Consider the following 27,041-nt stretch of genomic DNA (forward strand, 5'->3'; position numbering starts at 1 on the left):
TGGTGCCTATGAGATGACGGAAGATGGAGAAAGTATAGGTGAAACTGGTATGTTTGTTAGACGCTTGTGTCCAATAATGTATGTGACAGAAATATATAAACTATAAAACATCACACAGCAGTCGGTTGCTTTTGTCTTCTCTGGCTGCCGTTAGTTTAGCTGGGCAACGTGGCTGTCCTCTTAAAGAGATATGTTCAGATTCAAGGAAAAATATCAAATTTCGAATTAGGTTTTATCATCCCTGAGATTACTCAAGGAGCAGCGTCTGAGCGGGAGGGAGATGGAAAAAAAATACCTCAGTTATCTCATAGGCAGCTCCTTCTTCCTTCCGGGAACTTTCGAGTCGCCCCAGGACTCCGGGGCCCCGCCCATTTCTTCCCAGATCTCACCATTCTTCCGCGACGGGCATCCTCCCTAGCCAATCAGGCTCAGTGACGTCGTTGTCGTGCGCCCACACTGGACAAGTCAGAGGCGGCCCCACGTGTACTGTGTTGACTGTCAATATTTCGGGGACCCCAATTCCCGGACTGTTAAGTTCTGAGAGAAGTACCAGCACTCGGAACCCCGAGTCTGCGAATCCCCAGCCATGAGCACCCCGGGCGTTCTGTCCTTTACGCAGCAGGCCTGGGAGCAGGTGCTGGCCAAGGTGAAACGGGCTGTGGTCTACCTGGACACCGCCTGCGCCGAGAGCCTGCACTGGGGCTGCGGAGCCTCGCGGCTGCTGGAGGCCGTGGGGAGCCCTGCGTGTTACCTGCGGGAGTTCGAGCCCGCCGCAGTTGGTGGCGGAGCCGAGCAGCCCAAGGCGGTGTTTGTGTTGAGCTGCTTGCTGAAAGGCCGGACCGTGGAGACCCTAAGGGGCATCATCTGCCGCAGTCACTTCCAGTATTGTGTGGTGGTCACGGCTGTGAACCACGCAGTCCACCTCACGGCTAATCACGTGCCGGCAGCGGCAGCGGCGGAGTTGGAAGGGCAGCAGCCGGTGTTCGAGCAACTGGAGGAGAAACTGTGCGAGTGGATGGGCAACATGAACTACACTGCTGAGGTGCTACACGTCCCGTTGTTACTCGCTCCTGCTGCTCCCCACCTTGCCTTGACTCCAGCTTTTGCTTCTCTTTTCCCACTGTTACCCCAGGATGTGCAAATCCTCAACAGTGCCCGACCAGACAAGAGGAGGCTAGGAAGCCTGGGTGAGGTGGATGCCACTGCCCTGACCCCTGAGCTGCTGCTGCAGATCAGGTGTCTGGTGTCAGGCCTTAGTTCCCTGTGTGAGCATTTAGGGGTACGGGAGGAGTGTTTTGCTGTAGGTTCCCTCAGTCGAATCATCGCTGCAGATCTGGCCAATTTTGCTCCCGCCAAAAACAGAAGGAGGACTGCCACAGGCAGGGCATCAGTGGTGTTTGTGGACAGAACTCTGGATCTCACAGGTAAGTGGCGTTGCTGTGGAGGGCTTCAAAGTGCTGGGATTTTCACTGATTCAGCATATATTTTATTTACCTCTTCCTATGTGTCAGATTGAGGATTTAAAGAAGAACTAGACGGACACAGTCCTTGATCCCACAGTTCATTGTCTGGAGGTAGACACAGACAAGCAAGTTGGCAATTAAAATCAATTTGTTAAATTCTGTAATGGATAAATACATCCTCAGTGTGCACTTCCCCTTATTAAACAAAACAACTGCAACTAGCCCAGTGATTGGAAACACTTATGCTGACATAGGGAGAATGAAATGTCCATCTGGCAACCTTTCAGAAATGTGTAGATATCAGTATTCTCAACAATCCTTCATAAGAGGGTTTTAAGTTGTTGAAGTATTAACAGATGACCAAGTGGAGGGAACCTGTACAACAAAACATGAAAATATTACAGTTAGTTCAGTTTCAGGTTTCTTTAAATGAGTGTTAATATGTGAGGCTGAAGTGAAATTTCACTAGAAAATGAGATTAAATAGAATTGTAGAAAATATTTTCAAATGTTTGTTGATTTATTCTTAGCTCTCGTTCTATTGAGGATTGGGTAGATAATCCCAAGTTGTAATAATATATTATTTATACACATTAGTAGCAAATGTTACCCTTAAAATAGGTGAAGGAAAAACATTTTATGATACTTGACATGAGCATTTATTTTCAAAGATCAACTTTATTGTTCTTTAATTATGTAGATATAATGCTGCTGGTAGTATAGGCTGGAAAGTTTCAGGTTCAGGGAGAATAATCAGGAAGCTGACACTGGTAAGCATTACCTTCAGTAAGTTTTTTAAAAAAAAGTTGAATGAAGTTAAAAAACCACAATAATTGCAGTTTTTGACTTTATAAGATTAATTTTCAGGTCATAAAATAGAAAGTAAGCTAAATGGTAATACTGAGATGTAAGCTTAATCATGTCACTGGAAAAATCAGGTGTTCAGTCTGTAAGTGTGATTTAAATAAAAGTAATCATTGTAAACACTCCCGAACTCTCAGACGAATAAAAACACCTGATAAGTATATGTTTGTTTTTGGGTGTGAGGTATATACTGCTTATACTTCTATTTCTTTCTGCCCAAAATATGACATATTGTTTCATAATTAATCAAGGTCACATATTTTTGTGTCCTCCTCCACCCTGCCGGACTCCAGTTAGGCAAACTTTAATGTCCTGACTGTCCAGCATCATAGCAACTACTCCTTTGCATATCATGCATCTCTTTCTTGTATCTAGCTCTTCTAAATACAGAAAAAACAGGGTAAGCATAGCTTTTGCCTTCTAAAAGCTTATAAAATGAAGCAGTCAGGAATGATTTAGAAACTAAGAGCACATAGAAAGACAAAGTTGTCATTCCCTCTAGATCTCCCTCCCCACACTCACCCCTCAGCTTTCTTGCTTTTATATCACTGAGAAAATATAAGCCGGTAAAAAACTTCTGTGTCTTCCCATCACCAAATCTACCAACCTTTCTACATCTGTACTCACATATTTTTCTTTCTTTCCTTCATATTTAGAGAAGATGTACTCTCCCTGGTACTATTTAGTGCCAACTTTTCCACCCTTGCAGACTACATCCTTTCCTTTTTCACATCTCTCATAGGTTTATCTCTTTCAAATACCCTCCCTCTTTCCTAGGTCATCATTTTTTTAAAAAGTTTTTCTTATGGATTTCCCCCATCAACATACAAACTGAATGGACCACATCCTTTCTTGACTCCTTGGGCTCCTCCTACTTCGTTTTCATTTTCGCTCCGTCTTACAGCAAACTTAGAAATTTGTCTATACTTGCTATCTCTACAGTCATCTGTTTCAATTTTGCCTTCACTTTAGTTAGGTTTATTTCCCCCTGAGAACTCACCTGAAACATCCTTTGTCAAGATCACCAGTGGCCTCTGTATCGCCAAATCCATTGTTAAAATATTAGGATTCATTTTGCTCAGTCTCAAGGCACCATTTGTCACAGCAGAGTAGAGGATGCAAATAGTTTTTAAAAATAATATTCAAGAAGTACAAAAGACATACAGATACTGCAGTTTCTTGTGTGACCCCATCAAAACACAAAACTGACATATTATTTGCTTGCTCACAGTCTTCCCATCACACCCACTATCCAATCCAAGTTCCTTAGTTTTGTTTTCAAGGCCATATATGACCTGTCTGTGTGTACCTCTCCCAGCTCCTCTCTTGCTAATCTCCCCTCACACACTGCTCTCCTGGCACGCTGGCTGCCTCGCCATTTCTCAACACGCCACATCTGTCCCAGCCGCAGGGCCTTTGAAGTTCTGCGGCTCAGCGGGGAGTGTTCTTCCTTCAGGTGTTCACATGGCTTTCCCGCTCACTTCCTTTGAATCTCCACTCACGTCTCCTCAGACAAGCCTTCTCTGACCACTTTCTTTAGATACTGTCCAACCCCTTACCCCACTTTATTTGTCATTGTCTTTATGACTTCCTAACATGCTAATTGATTGTTGCCTGTTTCCTTCCATTTGAATGGAAGCTCCTGAGGGAAAGGGCTCTATTTTGTTTCCTGTATATTAACTAGCACTCAGAAGAGTGCCGTGAAAATAGTGGGTATTCAATAAATATTTTTGAATGAATGGATGAATGAACAGGTTAGTGAAAGATTACTGCCAACTGGATATTCATTGAGGCTAATGTACTCATTTTTTCTGGTTGAAAATATTTCTGAGACTCCTAAGTTGCATCAGTAGTTATTCACAAATGCAGTGAGTGTGCAGCAAGGCACACATCTTCTAAATATTCTAAAATTTGACACTTTGAGCCCACAGTAATTTTTGAGGAAAGAAATAGTATTATTAACTAATCATATTTATGTGACTATTTAATGGATAAAAATCATTTCCACATTACCTTATTTGATCTCCTCAACAAATTAGGTGAGTTAAGTGTTATTTACCATTTCAAGAATGAAGATTTGAGGCTCTGAAGTTGTTCTTTACTGAAAAAAAAAAACCCATAAACATCAAATAATACACCAGATGTGACTGGATTGCTCCAACATTCTATTAATGTCCAAGGTCAGCATCTTTTGTTTTCTGAATTGTCAGAGTTGTTAGTGTTGTGTTGTTAAAGTCCTCGCTTCATATTTGTCTAGGATCCTCTGTCAGTAGGTGGGCTTCCAGAGTTTTCTTTAAATTAGTGAAGGTACTCAGTAAGCAGATTGGTATGGGAGAAGACATTTTAGGTACAGGAGATCAAGTGAAAGAATATTTAATATTGAGAGGGGCATTTTTCAAAAGGAGCAAGTGGGAGGTTTCTCTGGATAGATTCAAGGCAACAGGTAAAAAGAGAAAGAAAAATTCATCTACTTTGTCAAGAGTTTAGGAGGAACCATGTGAGTATCATTTTCAGTAGAATGCTGAGAGAATTATACAAGGTGATAATAACGCAATGAGAATGAAACTTTCTAAAGTTCCTTGAGGTATTTCCCAAGTACCTTTAAAATTATAAGGGCTCTGCTTCTTTCCTACCTTCCTGAATAGTTGAATTTAAAAGCATCAGTGTGGGGTAAGCAAGGTAGCTATCCACGCATGGAGTAAAGCACTGACCAGGCCCAGGATGTCAGAGCTCACATTGGTTGAGATCTCCCGAGTGGAGAGAGGTCGCCTGTGGCAGCAGCAGTGACCTGGTGGGATAGGGGATAAAGGGAAGCCAGAGTGGGTGGGATAAGGGGATGCCCCTGGGGCCCAGCACATTTGCCAATCTACTGGTGCATGGAACAAAGTTTGATTTGTAGTCCCCTTTGAAACCAATCATCTTTGGCATACTATAGCCAAGAAAAGGTCCATGAACTACTTCCCATTTTAAAATTATGACATACTCTTCTTCAGAAAGGATCAAAATTATTGCTGGTTGATGAAAGGTAGACTTTGGAGGATAGATCTAATTGGAACAAATTTGTTACTGTGGTTCTAATAATTTATAAATTGAAGTCTTTAATGAATACCTTTTGGAAAACCCTCCAAACTATCTTCTGAATGATCAGTTTATGGTTGATTTGTGTCAGAGATGTTTCAACATAGTGTTATGATTCCATATTGGTAATCCTCAGGGTTGATTTTCAGTGGTACATGGCTGTATCGTCAAACTTGTGTTTTAAATACTAAAATGCTCCTGTAATAGTAAGTAAAGAGAAATTCTCTACTTGTTGAGACCACAGGTCACCAAATACTGTTGCCCTGTGGAGGCGTGTGATAGGGCCTAGGAGCATCCTGGTGTGGATACAGCTGACCCCCAGAGGTGCTGAGGGCTCTGAGGCAGTGGAGAGAGTTCATGCTGCTAGTGATGGTTATAGAGGTGCAGCACTTGTCCTCTGCTCCAGGGTGGCCCAAAATTGGATAGGGTAGAGTACATGGTGTTGGGGCGTTATTGTTGGCATGAGTGCTTTTCGACCTTGGTCCAGGCTCTGGTGTCCAGGACCATAAGTGATCATCATATTCAAATTGTTTACTGATGTGTCCTGGATGCAAGAAGCACAAAGAGCTGGGGTTCTCATGACTTGTTGTTATAAGAATTTGTTTTTACAAGTATTTGATGTGGTTTCTTACATCACGTTGTGGCTTACATTGGGGCATTATTTAGCCAGGGATAGCTGCAGCAGATTATGCCAACAAGTTCTAAAAAATCAACAGGTAATTGGAAATTACTGAAATGACTTGAATGGTTTGAATTTCAATTTAAATTACAAGACAGCAGTTTTAATATAGTGACCAAAAGGAAATATATTTTTAGTTTTTGATTTAGATGTTAATTTATATGCATAGTATATTAATTTGTTGTTTGTTGTTAAATATTTTGGATGCCATCCTTGATGATTTACCATTAGAAGATTTATATGCTTATGTATACTTCTTAGATGTAAAATTGGCACTAACAAAAATAACCTCCAATAGTTCATAAATATTTGACAGTGTTAATATCATGCATACAATATAGATAAATTTCTCACCTTTTTGTCATCATCTTTGCTGAAAGTAACATCACATTGTCTAATAGTTGTTTTATTTATTTTCAGTAAATATTTATTGAGTGCCTACTGTGTGCTAAGCATTATTCCAGGTCTAGGGAAACAGTGGTGAACAAGATAGGTAAGTTCCTTGCTTCCCTGAAGCCTTGTTCTCAGGGCTTAAAAATATAGAAAGTTTATTATAGTTGTTTGAGAAGTAGATGGCCACTAGTGTCTGTTACTATGATTTTGGCATACTTCTACCATGTCTAGACCACACAGAAGATTGCGTTCCTGCCGAGTGCTTCAGGCATGTTTGTGTAGGGGATTTAAATACAACATACCATGGACTATTCTGGCTTCTGATTTGTTTCAAGGGGCAATTGAAAAGGTAGACATGATTGATGAATCTCTAAAAGATTTGAATCTGGTTTTCTTTCCATTCTTTTCTGGCTCTTGAGATCGACTGGAGTGCTTTGTTGATAGTCTACATATTCAAGATCAAAAGATAGCAGTGGCGGTAACTCTGGGAATTAAATTTCCTTTCTTGGTTCAATTCTCCTGAGTTTTAGTTTCATGTAAATTTTAGTTTCATGTAATTTAGTTTTAAATTAAATCCATTCAATTAAAGATTAATTCCCAATCCAATGGGTGGTTCTTAATCTGGGGATTATGATATAATGGTACATTTATATTGGCTTTAAGGTGTAGTTTTATATTATTTTGTTAAACTCTTGGATTTTGAGACAATTAATAATGGCTAACATTTGAGAGCATACTACTTTTCTCAGCATTTTACGTGTATAAACTTCTTTAATTTTTATAATAATTCTTTTATAATTTTTCCCATTTTACAAATGAGGAAACAGGGACATGGAGGAGTTAAGTAACTCACCCAAGATTACAAGCTAATAAGTGGCAGAGTCAGGGTTTGAACCTTGGCAGTTTGCTCCAGAGCCTGTGCTCATAACCTTTCTCATCTGGAGGCTTTCCTCAACCTGGATAGTAGAGATAATACTAATATGGTGTCCAGAAGCTAGCAGCTTCAGAGACTGAAAACAGTTGTTGAACTCTGGTGCTGCCTTAATGTTCAGAAAAGTGACTTAGTCTTTTCTCTTCCATGTGATTTTTCACCAAATGCAAAATAACCAACTAGTATCTTCATTTCAGAGTCCAGAGGATACTGTTTAAAATAAGCATAGTTATGAAACACAACTGAGAAACCATATAAGACTCTGACTAGATTGCTGGTGTTAGATCCAGACCAGTCTAATAACTCCAAGTCCTAGTTTAGTGACTTACTTGCTGTTTGATCCTCGTTGAGGCTTTTGAAGGTTTTCTCATTTGTGAATGGTAAAATAGCTACCTTAAAGTGCTGTTGGAAACATGTGAAATCATCCATCCATCCATCTGTCCATTCATTCATTCAATATATAACTAATGTAGATAAGAGATTAAAAAGTGATAGGGTTTCCATGTTAGATACTATAGCTAGGGAAGACCTCTCTGAGGATGTGACATTTGAGCAGAAACTGAAAGAAGAGATGAAGTAGGCCATGTGACAGTCTTGGTGTAGAACCTGTAAGACCCAAGGAATGGCAAATGCAAAGGACTTGAGGTAGGAATATGCTTGACATGTTTGAGAAACAGTAGAGGCCAGCGTGGCTCCCTTCAGCTTGCCCCACAAGCAAGGAGGGCAGTGATAGGAGATGAAGTTGGACAGACAGGCAGAAGGAATGCATTGTAGGACAAAGTAAAGACTTAGGTTAAAAGCTAAAGTATGATAGGAAAGGTGGAGGGTTTTGAGCTGTGATGTGACACAATCAGATTTACATTATACAGGATTGTATACGTAAGAAGTGAGGGGATTACAATATATGGAAGCTGCTACTACTATCTAGTTTGTGTAATAGACGTGAGTGGCTAGTATCAGTAGTCTTAGCTCTGCCCCTTCCCAGTCATAAGTCCTTGGACAAGTTGTAACTAATAGGTCTCAGTTTCCTGATCTATGAAATGAGGATAATGATAGTACTCACTCAGAGGGTTGTTGAGAGGGTAAAATAAGTTAATGCATCTAGCTCCTAGAACAGTGCCTGACCTGGTACATAATGGGGAAAATGTTTATTAGTACTTTTATTGATTAATTATATGCCTTTAAAATGATTTAATGTTTTATTCTTTTAAATGTATGTTTCCCCCCTAAGTATAAGAGTAAGAACAGAAATACAAGAGTAATTTGCCATACATATAACCCAGCAGAATTCTATTACTTGACCTGTTATCTGTCAGTAAAGTCAATGAGAGTTGGTTAGAATTAACTAGTTGTCAGGAATTATATTCTGTTATACCTGGAGGGAAAAAAAGTGGAGTAAGCGAAATATTTCTCTTATATGATCCTGCAAGATCATTACGATTTCAATTACTTAGGAGAGTGTAAAGAATGACCTGGATGATTTTGATTCATTTTAGTAATGTTTACTGAGCAGTTTTTATCTACAGGCTCTGTGCTAGGTGATAATGACATGAAACCTCACTGTTAAGTATGTCATTGGGACTGGCAACCTCATGCCCAATTGGAAGCAAATTAAAAATGCTGAATCCCGGGCCTCACCCTAGACTTAGGAATCAGAACCTGTGTTGTAACAAGATCCTCAGGTGATTTGAATGTGTAGTAAAGTTTGAGAAGTGCTGACATAAAGATCAAACAGTAGAAGCTCCTGTCTATGAGGAACTCAGAGTCTAATGAAGAAGACAAAGCTTAGCAAATTCTAGTATGAATGCTATGTGCCTTCACAGTGGTTAAGTACAAATAGTCTCTTATGGGGTGCCCATTTCTAGACCATTGGTTCTCACATTTAAACCACCCCAGAAAGTGATTTTTAAAAATGAGTCTAGGCAGAGGCTGGAATCATTCATTGTTCTTTTGAAATCTCCCCGTGCTTGCAGAGATAGAAGAAGGAGCATAGGTTGTTCTGGGAGTTCTTTTAAGATAATTTTTATTAGAGCTTAAGGTGCTTGAGGGTTGGGATGAATGACTGAGGGAGTGGTAAGAGATGAGGAAGTAAGGGTAATGAAGATGATGAGGAAGGAGACTGGGGACATGTTCCAAAGGCCTTAATTTTCATGCTCAGTTAGGAGTCAGAAAAAGTTTTTAAGGACGAAAAGTGCATGTACAGATTTCCTGTTGAATGAGTTCTCTGGTAGATAATGTGATGGATGGATTTATTTATTACAAGATAGAAATTTGAGGGGTGATGGGGTGGGTCTTTTTGTTGTTGTTGTTTGCCTTTTTTTCTAGTCAAATTTATTAAAGTACATTACATATAGCACCATTTATCCTTTATAGTGTGTAGTTTTGTCAAACAACATATTGTCATGTAACCACCACTACAATCAAGATGGAAGAGTGGTTCCATCACTCCAAAAAATTCCCTTGTGCTCCTGTAGTCAGCTTCTCCTCTCACCCTCAGTCCTGGCAATCATGGATCCATTTCCCGTCCTTAGAGTTTACCTTTTCAAGGCTATTATATAAATGCAATCATATGGTATTTAGCCTTTTGAGTGACCTCTTTCACTTACAGTATAATACAGTTGAGATTCATCCATGTTGTTGCTTGTATCAGTAGTTCATTGCTTCTTATTTATGGGTAATATTCAGGTATATAGATGTGGCATAGTTTGTTAATTTGCTCGCCAGTTGGGCTGTATGCTTAAACCCTGTAGAGAGGAATAACACTGCTATCTGTTGGCTCAACTCTAATTTATACTTTGTGGTGGACAATGATTCTTAACTCTTTTGAAATTAAGGAACTTTATTGATCAATTGGTCAAAGTTATGGACTATCTACAAAAAAGCATAAACTTACAATATTTCTCATGAAATTCAACCCTCCTATCTATCTATGGAGGAGCCCAGCCTAGGAGCCATGGGCTCCTTGGGAAAAACGCATGAAATACTGGAGGCCAGGAGATCGATCAGGAGGCTATTTTAATATCTAGGTAAGAAATGATATGAATTTATATTGCGTCAATAATAGGAAGACGAAGAGAGGAGTAGTTTGGTATTTAACTGAGACAATAGAGTGGTGACTGATATAATGCTAGCGCATTAAGGGAAGGATTTGAAGACCTTCCAAGTTTTCTAGCTTGGGCAATTTCAGAATCCATTCACAGAAATAAGGGAACGTAGGAGAAATTTAAGGTAGGGGCAACAATGAATGTTATGTGATTCTCTTACCTAAAATTACTGTATGGGGAAAATTACTTATTGAATAAACTTGTATAATTACAGCCTTATGATTCTCCCCACCCTGTCCCTTCAAAGTTCTACCTGGTATATGGCAAACTTAAGCAGGCTTTTGACTGGTATGTGGCATCTGCTTTAATATATCCTGTTTGTACTAGGTTTGACTGATGTGAGGTAGTGTTAGAAATGGTAACGTTAGAGGGGATCTAATAACTAGTGCTCCTTTCCCCATCTAGATTCTGAATCAATTGATTATGAGATAAAGAGTTGCAGAGACCAAAACACCAGTTTTATTATGGATGCAGTGAACATTAACAAAGATTCTTTTTTTTTTTGTCATTCACTTTTATTCTACATTGTAATGAGGGTTCCAGCCACTTAAATAAAGAAAGGAAGAAAAAGGCATAAAGATTAAAAAGTAAAATCATATTCATGAGCAGAAAATATGAATGAAGATTCTTAATGCCAAATCCAAGTGTTGAAAAGTTTACACACTCTGGACCAGAGCAAGTCTCTTCTCTTCTTTCCAAAGGCAGAACCTATCCTAGGAAGAACAAGTAGATGGCCCAGGGAAAAGTGATTGATTGAAGAAGGTGAAGCAGTCTCAGGAGTGTTAGGATATTTGTTGTCCCTCTACATAGAAGGAAACATCAGGAGTAATAAAGAAATATTCTACTCTTACAGTACAAAAATGTCATTAAATACTGAAACATTTCAAAATAATGAAATACAGTCACAGATTTTTGGGAAGGAATGATGGGAATCAGAAAGGAAGGGAGTTTTTAAATTTTTATTATCTCTTTAATTTGCATTCTTTTCTATTGACGTATAGTCAGTTTATAATGTGTCAATTTCTGGTGTACAGCATACTGTTTCAGTCATACATATATATTCATTTTCATATTCTTTTCCATTATAGATGACTACAAGATAATGGATATAGTTCCCTAGGAAGTGAGTTTTTTTTAATACACTAATTCCAAGAGTCCAGTAGCCCTGTCTCAACACAAAGGGGCACTGTGCACAACCCCAGAATATCCTGTTTGTGAAATGTAGAGAAGGCTCTTGTGTATTTATCTTTGAGCCCTTCTACAGTCTAACAGATCTTGTGAAGGCTCCTCAATTCTTGCTTCTTACTTCATTCCGTGCAAGTAGAGGCAATGAAGAGGTCACGTGCCTTAGGATAATGATATTAGCAAGCACAAGCACATTCGCATATGATCCACAGGGTCATACAGGATTGGTATTTTTCTGGTCCCGTTAACTAAAATGTTTAGCCCTTGAAGCAGTTAGCTTAACTTAGGATCTCAGATACTAAGGCTTGAAGATATTTAGGTGTCAGTTGGAAAAACTCTTGAGTTTTTAGCTTGGTAAAATAACACCACATTTATGGAAATTCCCTCAGATTACACAAGGAACTAGTGGAAGATGGGACCACTAGAGTCAATGTCCCCAATTTCTTTCCTACACCCCCTTCAGAAAAGAAGGCAATGGGAAATAAACTATTCTCTGGCCAGACTAGACCACATTGCTGTTGGCTAGATTAACAGTGGGACAGGGAAGAAATAACTGTTTTCTGGTTGACTTCCACTCTTGAGCTTCTTAAATAATATTTTAAAGTCTCTATAATAAAAGAAAAAATAAGCTCTCTGAAAATTTAAGTGTGATATAAATGTCAACATTTTATTCATTTCATGAAAGAAGAATCAGAAGTTACTGTGACATTGAGAAGCCCCAAATGCTTAGTTTATGTTTGAGTCATATAAATAGCATTAATTAAATTTTAAAAATGAATATTGAAGCCTGTAAAGTTGGACATGTGAGAAACTGTATTCACAGAAGAGCAGGTCAATTTGTTGAAATTCCATACCTGGAATTTCCTCCATTATGGAACATGTTAGCTATACATTCCTTTTGACTGAACCTAAGAGGCTGAGTAATCCTGGTCATGTAAATGTGGCATTTTCTTAATTCTCTTATGTAATATTTTCAACAGTTTCTGATAGGATGTAAATTATTTTTCTAATTAGGTAAGTCTCATGTGCTTCTTGTAGAAAATACTGGTCATAAAATGAAGTTTAGATAGAGTTTAAGTCAACCAAAATCCTACCATTCAAAGATAACCCTTGGTAAAATTTTGGGGTATTTGTATGTGTGTATAACTTAGTTTTTTATCTTATTACAACAAGAATGTATGCTCACCATGGAAAGTTTATAAACTATAAATAAATAGAAGAGAATAAAAAAATCACAACTTGAGAACTGCTTCAGTGAATATGCCATAATTTTAAAAAATCCTCTACTTTTGAACATTTCAAATGTTAGTATGTAATATTTTAAGGATGTAAATGTACTTTGGTTTTGTAAAAATAACTATTAGCTATTAAAGCTTAAGGAAAAATAAGAATGCCATGTCCTGACTTCTCATATTTAGAGAGTTTCAAGAGGACTGGAGTAGTCAATAGTTTTAATTTAACTAATGGTTTATGGTCAGCTCCCCAGCACTCAGACTGTAAGCTACTCATTAAATTCATTTAATTTCATTAAACTGAGGATTTAATAAGCTGAGACTTGCCAAAGACCCCCGCTTTTAGCATCAGGAGGAGGAGTGAGTAGCAACTAGATTGTAGGGGCTAAAGAAGTTAGAAAAGAAAGGCAGAACATATAGGCCACTTGTTTGCACCATGTGTCTGCAAAGCCGACAAAAAATAAGAGTAGCTTGTGGGCAGGGCTCAGAATTTGGGCACCAGGTTCAAAGGAAAGTTACTGTAGTGATGAGTGGAAGTTGTGTTTTTTTTTCATTTATTTAAAATACAATTTATTTTATTTCAAGGAAAAGGACTTTCAGCTTATTTCCTTAATGTTCTTTAAGATTTGAGCATACATTTTTGAAAGAATGGGTTATATAAAATATTTAAGTGTACATGATTAAGAAGAACTTTGTAGTTTTCATTGGAGAAATTCATTGTGAAATTTCGTAACTTGGAATTGTATTTCATCCTATTGGCCAGTATTCTTCTAAACTACAGACACATTTTACATACAAGGAGAGTCTTGATAATTTATCTTTCTGACCAAGAAGAAAGCACTGCAAGAATATAGCCATGACTGGCAACAGGCAGAGTATTCAGTGATGGAACTACACATTTTAGTTGTTTTTTTTATCTTAACCTATGATAAATATCTATATCTACATTATTTGTGGATAGACATCAAATAATTTAAATTCAAGAGTGGAAGTTTTTAAATAAGTGAGGAGGATACTAGTGAACAGAGAAATTCATGATGCTATGGGGTAATACTAGTATCTCCAGTCCAGGCTTAAAGATATGATTCTTTTAGAGACTTCTGACTCTCCCCTTGATCCCAGGAACACATATAGTCACTGGGCATTCGTTCAGCAAGTATTTAATGAGTAGCTTGTAGTCTGAGTGCTGGGGAGACGACCATAAACCATAGGCAACATAAATAAGACATGGTTCCTTCCAGATCTAATTAATGAATATTTTAGTGGTAAGACAAGGACTCTTTTCTTTAACATCAGAAGACACCTTAAAAGCACTCATGTTGGCTCTGTTTCAAGTCACTTTTATGGGCCTGATTTTTTTTAATAAAGAATTTTTGGAGTTATCTGCCTCCTGAGTTTGAATTCTTCCTCTGTAATTTACAGCATATGTAATCTTAAGCAAGTTATTTAAACTGAATCTTCTACTCTTTCAATGAGCATAATTACACCTACCTTTTAGGGTCATTATAAGAATTAAGTATATTAAGAATTAAAGTACAGTATGAAACTTAATACCTGGTGCATCATAAGCTCTCAATAAATTAGCTATTGTGATAAAGATGATGATGATGGCGATGACAGCGATTCCATGGATTTCTGGTTTAGGCTTTTCTACCCAGTTCTTCTGTCCAATTAATATGACATGGCAAAAAAAAAATAGAGAGACATTTGGAAGTAAAATGTTAATTTATTTGAAGTGGGTCAGATTAAAGCAAGTTGATTTGGCCAGTCCCACCCATTGTTGGAATGATGTCTTCATGCAGTGATGGCTTTTGGAAAGATAACTTGGTCTCATGGAAAAAGTATTAAACTGTGCCATTGATCTTGAATTTTAATTTTAGTTTATTCATTTATTATTAAAAGAGTTAATACATGTGAAGCATCTAGAACAGTGCCTGGAACACAGAAAACACTCTATAAATGCTTCTACTACTGCAAACTGTTACCATTCATGCCTTTGTTCTTTCCCTCATCTCACAAATAATTAGTGAGCCTCCTAGCTACCAAACTGCTTACTAGACATGTTGGGTAGAGGGTGAACTAGATGAACAGTTGCCATTATGAAGATAAGTTTCTAGCAAAGGGGAGATTTGCTCTTCTTGGTCAGGTCTCTAAGCCCTTCTGGGTTTTAAGATCTTCATCTGTAAAATAAAGAAAATCTCTTTTGCTCTAAAATTTCAGGAGAGTGTTATACTGTGACACCATTTACCTGACTGACCAAATGTTGTTTATTTATTTATTCATTAACTATTTATCAGGTCTACCACGTGTAGGCACTATGCTAGGGGCTGGGAATATAGTAATAACCAGAGTAGACACAGTGCCTGTCCTCAGGGACCATTAAGTCCAACATACAAGACATACGTTGTCTGGGTAATTGTGAGTTTAATTAGTGTTACTAAGGGCAAAATGTTAGGTTTGTGTTATTGATTTGTGTAACAGAAACTAAAAATATATGTTGTTTTTGATAGAAGAGGTATTACAAAACATTACTCCAGCTTGTTTTTCCTCCCATTTTGTGAGTTCGTATTTTCTTGTCTGCTTAAACAGGAGCAGTTGGACATCATGGGGACAACTTGGTAGAGAAGATAATTTCAGTGCTCCCCCAGCTTCCGGGCCACACCAATGATGTGATGGTTAACATGACAGAGCTCACTGCACTCCGGGCTGAGGAAGAGAATTGGAATATGGTTGCACCCGGCTGTCTCGCACAATCCCAGTAAGATACGTTTTTTTTTTTTGTTTTTTTTTTTCCCTTTCATACTTCTCCTTCTTTCCTTTTCTTTCTCGCCTAGAGTGTTCCTGCAGAAAGAAAACAGTGAAGAGTTAGCCTGGTTGAAAAATCCATAGTGGGTAGCATTTATATAAAAGAATTTGTTCTTAACTTTGAAATAGCCATTTTCATTAAACAATATAAGCCAAAAGGTGCAGAACTTTATAGAGGTGTTATTTAGATGGAATATAAGCTTGTTCCTAGGGTTGGCTAAGTGAGTCAATTTAAGCATCTCCATTTCACAGACAGCTTCACATGGACTTGAGGCTAGGCTTACTCAATTTCTCTTTCCCAGATGACTTTTCCACATGACTCAAATACTGCCCACATAGCTCTGAAACAGTGCCATCTTTTTATATGGAAACAATATCCTCTTGGGCATCAGTGGGAAAAATTTTTATTTCTCTGTATATCTTTTCACAGGATTAGAGAAATCACAGCAAGAAGATGGGGTTCTTTATGTTATGCAGAGTTCCAAAAATAAAAGAACATTTCTCCAGAAACATGATAATAAGAAGATACCATAGTTACCTTTTCTACTTTGTCCTTTATCTGCAATTCTTATGAGAAAAAAATATATTAGAAGAGAAAAAGTTGTCTGAGTTTATATTTCCCTTATCTCCACGTTTTAAAGTTCTAAACAAAACACCACCTTTCAGCATTATAGTTTCCATTCTTAACAGTAACAGATATATTTGGAATTTCCTATCCTATTTAGAATGAAATTGCAGCTTCTGAAGTTTTCAGCTTTTTTATAGATAGTTAATAACATTTATTGGCTATCCAGTGTGTGTTGGCCAGTGGGGGAAGAGAAGAGAAAGTTCTGTACCTTGTCTGTTTTCTATGCTTATACACACAATAAAAACATAAGCCATGTCTTTGCTTTGGCAGCATATATACTAAAACATAGACCTAAGCACTTGCAACCCTTACAGACCCAGAAGTAATTGTGATTGGAAATATTTTTAGCTGCTCAGAAGGCCATTCCAAAGTTAATTATTAAGGATTTACTATGAGCCTTACTGTGGACTAAATAATATAAAGGATATAAAATAATATAAAATATCATTCTTGCCTTCAAGGGACACTTTTCTTGTTGGGGTAATCATGATCTACACAGAGGTACAATTACAAAACAATAGAATGGTATGAAATCAAGCCTTGTGCATCTGCTCCAGATTATAATTCCTATAAGTGAAGTATCAGGTTAACGTGGTCTTTGTAGATCAGTGTGGGCCTTGTGGAAGTGGTGGTGCATGAATTAATGATGTCTTGAAGGATTGGGAAAAGGAGTGAGGGCTAGTATGAACATAGATATGGAAACAAGAAAGGTCAGGGCCTAGTGTGATGGATTGTGAGGAGGGCAACCTCACTGGGCCACTACTGACTGCCGTCAGCCCTATTAACATTTTTCAGGACTTACTATGTGGCAAGCACAGTTCCAGGCATTTTATATTTGGAAAGTCATTCAAGTTTTACAATAACCCAATAAGGTGAATGTTTTTATTCTATTTTACAGATTAAGGAAGCTAAGGCAAAGAAACATTAAGTAACATAGCTAGCAGTGGGTGGAGTTAGAATTTGAGCCCAGAATGTTTGACTTCTGAGCCACTGTCTTAACTTATAGGCTATGTATGCAGGGGCCAGAGAAGAGCTAGGTTCATGAAGAGCTATGAAGAGTCAATAAGAGACAAAAATAAAGTTATTTAATTAATAAAGTGATTTAATTTGGGGAGGCCTATTGTCCAACATAATGGTTCCATAAACAACAGAAATCAATTTTGGCTAATTTCAGCAAAAAGGGAATTGATTAAAGGGGATTGGAAAGCCAACAAAATCAAAAGAAGGTCTGTTAATCAGATTTTGGAAAAAACTATACAGTTCCAGGGATCTAGGGGGCAAGAACTCAGGAAAAGCCTCTTCAAGATCTTGACACCAGAGAGACTGAATTTTAACTGTTTTTTATCTTGATTCATTCTGCCTCAGACTCAGACCCCAGGGGAGAAGGTAAGATTGGCCTAACTTGGGCCTTGTGCCCACCTCTTGCCTGGTGGGGGTTGGGAGCAGTTCATACTGACTGAGAATTGTGCCACGATCATATGGCATGGCAGAGGGGTAGTTCTTCAAAGGAAAACTGAAACATCTGTGAAAAGAAGGGGGAAGGGATGCTGGGCATGCCAAAACAGTAGATGCCATTTAATAATAATAGCACACACTTATAGAGGATTTATTTTGTAATAGGTGTTGTTCTGATCACTTTGTTTATAGTAACTTAGTTCTCACAACATCTCTATGAGGTGAGTTCTATTAGAGGAACAAGGTTAAATAACATGCCTAAGGTGACACACGGTTGGAAGTGATGGGGCCTATATTTGAACCCCAGCAGTCTGGCTCTAAAGTCAGTGCTTACCATTACTGTATGCCACCTCCAGAGAAGCCTAAGATAATTACAAAAGGAACAGGTGAGGTTCCACTCCCCCCTGCCCCCCAGAAGTTTGCAGAAAGAGAAGAGTTGAATCCACGCGCAGGAAAAGCAAACGAATTCTAAGGATGTAGTGGGACAAATGTAAGAATCAAGACACCTTTTAGATCTACAGGTAACATCTTTATCATGGCCAATTTATTTAACCTTGACTCGTCAGCACTCTTTCTAACCAAAGCTCAGTCCAAGGCTTAAATCAAACCTGTCTTGGAATACCAACTACTTCCTTTGCCAGTGATTGCTTTAGAAGTGGGGAGGTGAAAGAAAACCCTTACTAGGGCCTCTTGGTCAGGTTTCTTTGTTTCTGAAGAGAGACTCCAGAAAGAGGCATACTTTCCCTTCCTCCCACGCTCCTCCCCCAGCACCCAGGACTGATGCACCTCCTGACTCTGCGGCAGCCCTCTTGGTCACCACCAGAAGTTGAAGCAACGCATACGGAAGGTGGTGTGACCCAAGAGTACGCAGGCAAGAGCAGTGCTGGGTACCTCTCATTATTTCCCTTTACCTTCCCACACTTATATAATCTATCTTAGTATTTCTTCTACATACGTTTAGATCTGAATCAGAAAGTGTTAAAATTTTTGCTTCTACCATCAAGCATAGAGAACTCAAGAAGAATTGCTTATTGTATTTACCTATATTTTTGCTTACTGTTTTCTTTCTTCATCATGTTTCAATAGTTCCTCTTTTTCCTTTCCTTTTTGGAGAATTTCCTTTAGCCATTCTTTTAGAATAGATTTGCTGATGACTGAATCTCTTAGTTTTTATTAATTTGAGAATAGTTTTATTTCCTCTCATATTTGAATGATATTTTCGCTGCATATAGCATTCTGGGTTAACAGTTAAAATATTATGCCACTTTCCTTTGGTCTCCATGGTTTCTAATAAGAATCCACTGTCATTTCAGTTGTTTTTCCTCCATAGATGAGGTATCATTTCTCTTCCTACTTTTATGGTTTTTCCTCTGTCTTTAGTTTTCAGAAGTTTAATTATGATGTGTCTTCGTATCGATTTCTTTGAGTTTTTCCTGTTTGGAGTTCACCTAGCTTATTGTATCTGTATATTTGTGTCTTTTGCAAGTTTGGGAAATTTTCAGCCATTATCTCTCCCAGCACTTTCTCAGCTCTGCCTACTTTCTTTTCTTCTGGGATGTCAGTAATAGGAGTAATTTCGTATTGCTCTTGTAGCAAGTTACCACAAATTTAGTGACTTAAAACAATACGTTAATTCTCTTGGTGTTCTGGAGGTCAGAAGTCTGGAATCAGTCTTGTAGTCCTAAAATCAAGGTGTTGGCAGGACTGGTTCATTCTGAAGACTATAGGGTAGGTTCTGTTGCTTGCCTCTTCTAGCTTCTAGAGACTGCCTTGGCATCCCCTGACTGGCAGCCTGAACTTCCATTTTCATGTTGTCTTTTCTTCTGCCTCTGACTCCTCTTGTGTCCTAGGATTACACTGGGCCCACCTGGATGGATTTTTTTATTAGAACAATATTTGTAAAATTGTGAAATATACAAATGAAATCACATAGTATGTACTTTTTGTGTCAGGCTTTTTTCACTTAGCATAATATTTTGATATTCGCCATATTGTTTTTTGTCTCTTTTTAATGTTTTGTAGTAGTATTCTACTACATGAATATACCACAGTTTGCTTAGCTATTTTGCTGTTGGTAGAAACCTTGTCTGTTTCCAGTTTTTTGCTACTATGAATATAATTACTGTGAACATTCTTCAACAAGTATTTTTAGGGAGAGAGATATACTATCATTTCTCTTTCTTTTCAGTGGGATTTCTGGGTTATACTTTCATATCAGTGAAATTGCTGTGTTATAGGATTGGTATATGTTTAGTTTTAAAAGAAACTGCCAAATATTTTTCTAAAGCAGTTGTACTATTTTATACCTTCACCAACAGTGCACATGGGTTCTGGTTGATCCACATTCTTGACAACTTTTGGTATTGTTCATTATTATGGAATGAATTGTATCTCTCTAAAATTCGTATGTTGAAACTCTAAACTCCAGTATCTCAGAATATGACTGTATTGGATATGATCTTTAAAGAGGTAGTAAGTTAAAATGAGTCCCTTAAGGTTCCCTTAACCAAATATGAATGATATCCTTATAAAATTAGGACATACATAGAGACACCAAACACAGAAAAGGCACTGTGAAGATATAGTGACAAAAGTGGCCATCTGCAAGGCAAGGAGAAAGGCCTCAGGAGAAACCAGACTTGGTGGCATATTGATCTTGGATTTCTAGCTCCAGAACTGTGAGAGAATAAATTTCTGTTGTTTAATCCATCAGTCTACGGTATTTTTTTTATAACAGCCCAAGCAGACTAATATATCCATCATTTTAATTTTAGTTATTTTGGGGGGTGTGAAGTGTACCTTATTGTGCTTTGAATTTGCATTTCCCTCAGAACTAATGATGCTGAGCACTTTTTCATGTATTTGCTATATGGAGAAATTGGAGCCCTCTTACACTCCTGTTGGGAATATAAAATGGTGCAGCAGCTGTGAAAAACAGTTTGGGAGTTCCTCAAAAAGTTAAACTTGAAATTAGTGTATGGCTCAGCAATTCCATTCCTAGGTATATACACAAAAGAGTTGAAAACATGTATTCAAAGAAAAACTTATAGATGAATATTCATGGCAACACTATTTCCAATAGCCAAAAGGCGTAAAAAATAAAATATTCATCAAAAGATAAATGGATAAGCAAAAGTGGTATATCTATAACATGGAATATTGTTCAGCTAAGAAAAGGAATGAAGTACTGATGCATGCTACAATATGAATGAATCTCAAAAATAGGCTGAGTGAAAGAAGCCAGACTCAAAAAGTCACATGTTGTGTGATTTCATTTGCATTTGCATTTATATTTACGTTTATGTTTATGTTTATATTTATATTTATATTTGTATTTATATTTATATTTATATGAAATACCCAGAGTAGAAATAGGTTAGTAGTTGCCAGGAGTGGGTGGAAGGTGACAGAGGAGAGAACTGCTACATGAGTATGAGGTCTCCTTTTGGGGTGCTAAAAAACTTTTAGAATTAGATAGAGGTTGTACAACATTGTGAATGTAATAAATCCCACAGACTTGTATTCTTCATAATGATTCATTTTATTGTATATTTTACATCATTAATAGAAGTAATTGAATAATGTAAACCACAGTGAGATATCCTTAAATAATCTCATACTCAGTTCTTTAATACACATTTAGTTTAGATAGATGATATGCTTGTTTTGTAAATATTTCAGTTTCCCTCCTTTCCCTCTGATTACTCTCTTCCCACCCCTAACCAAGTCCTGGCAATATTGGTTGCTTTAGGCATTGGTGTAAAGGCAGAAGTCATGCTTTAAGAGACAGCACATGGTTGACATCTCTTTTCTTTTTTTTTCCTTTTGCCTTGGCAACTGACAATGTTCAGCCTTAATCCTGGAGTGAAGATGAGACAGAGCAGAGCTCAGCCAACTCTCAGTAAACCTATAACATGAGTGGGAAACACACCTTTGTTGTTATAAGCCACTGAGATTTTTGGAGTCTTTTATTATCACAACATAACTTAGCCTATCCTTTTTTTTTCCCCCTTTTTTTGTGGGGGTTAAGGGACATAACTAACTTAGCCTATCTTGATCGATAATATCAGGTAATAAAGTCTCAGGATGGTGGAATTTCAGATGACTTTTATCTCCTTTTGTATTTACATATTGTTTGAATTCTTTTAAAATAGCACGTATCATTTATATATTCAGAAAAAAACAATAAAAGTGTATTTATTATGGAAAATATTTAGAAGCATATTTATTGTGGAAAATATTAAATATTTAAAATAATTAGGAGCAACATTTTTTGCTAGTAATCTTCCATGCATTGTTATTGATTGTTCTAACTGATAAAGTAAAGACTCATGGAAATTAGGAATTTTATGGATTGAATTCAGTACCCTTACCAATTCGGAGTTTTTAATAAATTATGGTTATCTGCATTTATAATTCCAAATTTTTTCCCATAGTTAATATCAATTTAGAATATTCCATGTCTACTTAATAACTCAGTTTATCAAGTACTTTCTAAGGATATATGCTGAGCAAGACCTTCCTCTTACCTAACATTTTGTTCATTTTCATAACTGGCTATTAAATTATACTCTTTGCAAAAGCATTGACCCAAGAGTTTAGGCTTCTCTATAGTTTTTTCACAACCTAGAGATTTTAGTCTTCTTGTGTGGGAGAGGAAATAGTATTTCATAAGGATTTAGTATTCATCAGGGATTAGCTGCTTAAGTTCTTAATTCAGTCACCCAAACAATCCTTCAAGTGAGTATCATTTTTATTTTTGAAAGGAAAAAACTTCACAGGAGGTTAGTTAGCTTATTAAAAGTTACAGAACCAGCAAAACTGTGCCCTGGATTTTGAGCCCAAGTGCTCATTACAGAACTCTTCTTTTTTCTTGTACACTAAAAGCTGCCTCCGTTTCTGTACTTTGTAGAAGGCTGTCATTTTACGTGTGGAATAACACAACTTCTTTCCCTGCCAGGATTATCTTTACCTTTTTTTCCCTCTCTTTTTCTGTGACTTTATCACTGACTGGTATATTATATAACTACTTTATTTATGGCTTTTCCAATGTTAGACTTCAATTTCGATAACTGATTTATATTAATGGTGAATGAGAACAGGGATTTTCAGAATACATCCAGAATCTGTTATTGTGTACCATTAGCCTGTAACTAAATTTCTCCTTTGCTATGAGGAATGCAATGTAAGAGTTTCTGAAGGCTTTACACAATTCAGAGTTTGGCTTTACTTGTAATTTAGAATTTTCTTTGTTTCAAGGATTCCTATGCTTTGAGAAATGTCAGGCTCCACAAAGAAGCCACAGGTCCTCAGAACCTATATTTTGTACAAAGAGATTATTCTGAGTCTTTTGAATTTAAATTGTTTCAGAAGCATGTAACATAATTTCTTTTCTTTTTTTTAAAATTGTGGTATAGTTGATTTACAATATTAGTTTCTGGTGTACATCATAGTGATACAAAATTTTTATAAATTTTACTCCATTTAAAGTTATTATAAAATATTGACTGAATTCCCTGAGCTGTGCAATATACCCTTATATCTTGTTTATTTTATACACAGTAGTTTTTACCTCTAAGCCCCTAGTCCTATATTGCAACCCCCACCTCCACTGGTAACTACTAGTTTGTTCTCTGTATCTGAATCTGTTTTTGTTTTGTTTTATTCATTTGTTTGCTTTACTTTGTAGATACCACATACAAGTGATAATAACATATAGTATTTCTCTTTATCTGTCTGACTTATTTCACTAAGCATAATACCTTCCAGGTCCATCCACGTTGTTGTAAATGGCAATAGTTCATCCTTTTTTAAATGGCTGAATAGTGTTCCATTGTATATACTACATCTTCATCCATTCATCTGTTAATGTACAAATAGGTTGCTTCCATATCTTGGCTATTTTAACTAATTCTGTTATGAACCTTGGGGTGCATGTATCTTTTTGAATTAATGTTTTCATTTTCTTTAAATTTACACCCAGGAGTGAAATTGCTGGATCATATGGTAGTTCTATTTTTAGTTGTTTGAAGAACCTCTGTACTGTTCTCCCTAGTGCTGCACCAATTTACATCCCTCCCAACAGTGTACAAGGGTTCCCTTTTCTCCCATCCTCATCAACATTTGTTATTTGTAGACCTAATGATGCTAGTCATCTGACAGGTGTGAGGTGATATCTCATTGTGGTTTCGATTTGCATTTCTCTGATGATTAGTGATGTTGAGTATCTTTTCATGTGCCTGTTGGCCATCTGTATATCTTTGGAAAAAATTCTGTTTAGGTCCTCTGCTCATTTTTAAAAATCAGGTTGTTTGGTTTTTTGTATGTACCCTTTAAGAGTAGAGTCTCTATTTTCCGCAACTGTCTCTGGGTCTCCCGAAAGTAAGCCCCATTGACCTTCAAAGCCAAATGTTCTGAAGGCTCATCTTGCCAGTGCTGGACCCCCAGGCTGTGGAGCCCAATGTGAGGCTTAGACCTGTTGCTCCTTGGGGAGGACCTCTGCAATTGTAATTAACTTCTTGTTTGTGGATTACTCACCCGGGGGTATGGGTCTTGACTATATCACATGTCCATCCCTCCTACCTTTCTCATTGTTGTTCCTTCTCTGTATCTTTAGTTGTAGAAGATCTTTTCTGCTTTTTTTAAAATCAACAATTGCTCTGTAAATAGTTATAATTTTGGTGTGTGCCCCCTTTGGTGTGCCCATGAGAGGATGTGACCTCAGTCTTCCTACTTCACCACCTTGGCCAAGCTCCCAGTGTAATTTTTAACTTAGGAAGGGGTGTGAGCATTTAGGTGCTTGGTATTACTGAGTTTTTTACTTGCAGTTACTTAGAATAGTGTTTCCAAACTTTGTTAATTGAAGAGCATCTTATCCATATACTTACCTTTCAAAGCTACTCGACATTTTTCTTTGAATTGATTGATACCTTAAAATTTTTTTTCAGATAATTTTTAACATACAAAAAAGTTGCAAGAATAGTACAAGAAAATACATTTTTTCCTCCTTGAACCATTTGAGAATAATCTCTCTGTGCCTATCACTTCTAAATATGTTAGTGTCTATTCCTTGCAAAGTGATATTCTCCACTGTAATCTCAATCACGAAATTAGCACTGTTACACTACTGCCATCTAACTCACAAGTTTTGACACTTATCTCAATAATATAGTTTATCTAAGCAAAACGATATTGGTCAGAATCACACATTACATTTAATTGTTACGTCTCTTTACTGCCCTTTATAACAGTCTTTCCTTGATGTTCATGACCTTGACATTTTTGAAGAGTACAGCTAGTTATTTTGTAGAATGTCCCTCAGTTTAGGTTTGTCTCATGCTTCCTCATGATTAGATTCAGATTGTCCATTTTTGGGAAGAATATCACACAAGCAATGCTGTGTTCTTTCCATTGCATTCTGTCAGGTGGCATACAATTTTACTTTGTCCACTCCTAGTGGCAACTTTGATCACTTGATTAAAGGAGACATTTTGAGATTATGTAAATATCCTTTTCCTCATCAAACTTTAACCCACTGCTTTAGCATCCATTAATATTTCTTGGCTGAATTATTTCCATGATGACTGTTTTTCATGGGGGCTGTTCCAGACATGTGTACTTGTAATCCCTTCATTTTTAGGCTTTTACTCTGAATTCCTATCTCTTTTACTAACAGAATAATTTTGGCTGCAATAAGCTAGAAGAAAACATGAGCTATTCTTTTTAACTTTGTTCCCTAGGAATGGAGCTTTGTGAAGCGGTTCTCAGAGTTTTGGATTTCAAGGAGCAGCTAAATTAAACAATAATATAAAACTCTCTATTTTTATTAGTCAAGTGGAGTCCTCCAGTTTTTCCACACAACTCACACACAGATTATTTATCTTACAGTATTGAAAATACTTTAATTTGAATAATTAAGCTTGATGAGGAACTGTACCTCATCCTCATTATAAGTAAATATAGTATGCTTGCTGTGCAAATGCAACTTCCAGATAAGTTCTCTTAGGCAATGAGTATAGCTTAGTGGTAGAATGCATGCTTAGCATGCACAAGGTTCTGGGTTCAATCCCCAGTATCCCCATTAAAAAAGTTCTCTTTTCTAGCCCCTAAACAGATTATGACCCCTAAACCACCCTTACAGAAAGAACTATTGTATATTCTTCTCACCTCAGATTTGCATCCCTTTTAACACTTCAACAAGATTCTGTATTTCTAAGGTGCCAAGGGACATGGTTCAAAATACCTTAAAAAAATATATGGGAGTCAAGATGGTAAATAATAGGAGCAATATAAATTCTTATTCCACCTGAACCAAAACCTAAACTCAAACCAGTGAAGAATAGAACAAGACTGTAATAATTTAAACAAATCAAGTTTCCTCGATTTAGTATCTTTGAAACTTCACACTTACATGTGTATGGGTACGATGGTGTCACCCATGGTGAACAGAGTAATAGATTCTGGAATCACTGTATGATGATAGACTAATAGGTTGTGCTGCTTTTGAAAAGAGTGGAGTGGAGTGATAGAAGGGATAAAGTGAACAGATTGAGTTTGCTTCTAAAAGTCTCTATAAAACTGTCGCTAACTCTGTCTTAGAGTTTCTTTACACATGAACTAATCCTCAACTTTCCAAGTCTTGAATTCAAGCCAAAACACACAAATGTAATCCAGCCTAGAGCTCCCCAGTGGAGCAAGTGTTGGCCTTTGGAATGGGTCATGGAACTCAAAGTATATCCTTCAGAGTCAGAAAAATCTGCACAGAGGGGATGTGTATTTGGTTTAAGTAATCTAATTGTGTTAGTAATTTAAAATCTTCATGTTGAGTTAATTTGTTTATGCATTAGGAATCCATGTGAAAAACAGTCTTTCCTACACTTTATTGTTTGTTATGAGGAAATTATGACTAAGTTTATGTCGATTACGGTATTATCATTAATGAGCCGGTAGACAGTAGGAATAAAAATTGTTTATCTGTTTGATGTGAAGTTCAGTTCTCCCCAGTTATTTTATATGATTGTCAATCAGTTTATATGTTATGTTCTGGTCCATTTTTTAAGCGATTTCATGGGCCTTTTGCCAGCTGAATGAAGGTATCATATTGAAGGAAGAAATGATGAATTAGAGTATTCCTTGGAAAGAGAGGAAACTTTGATTATATATTAGTTGGAGATTGTTCTTTTATTATTCTGGACATTATAAAGCTTGTGTGCACTTGTTTATACT

The 27,041-nt window shown here is 37.1% G+C and overlaps 1 protein-coding gene across 2 annotated transcripts in view; it reads left to right on the forward strand.

The window, feature by feature from the left end:
* Window positions 1–27,041, forward strand: part of SCFD2 (sec1 family domain containing 2) — a 351,298-nt gene continuing 324,257 nt past the window's right edge. Inside the window, exons 1-3 of one of the 2 annotated variants that reach the window (XM_072943848.1) lie at window positions 1–1,042; window positions 1,133–1,424; window positions 15,518–15,686. In XM_072943848.1, coding sequence (XP_072799949.1) covers window positions 587–1,042; window positions 1,133–1,424; window positions 15,518–15,686 — 917 coding nt within the window. In that variant the 5' untranslated portion in view covers window positions 1–586. Of the gene's footprint in view, window positions 1,425–15,517; window positions 15,687–27,041 lie in introns of both variants that reach the window. The other variant, XM_006198127.4, reaches the window with a different exon arrangement.

This window comes from Vicugna pacos, chromosome 2 (genome assembly GCF_048564905.1).
Source record: "Vicugna pacos chromosome 2, VicPac4, whole genome shotgun sequence".
NCBI classification, from domain to species: domain Eukaryota; kingdom Metazoa; phylum Chordata; class Mammalia; order Artiodactyla; family Camelidae; genus Vicugna; species Vicugna pacos.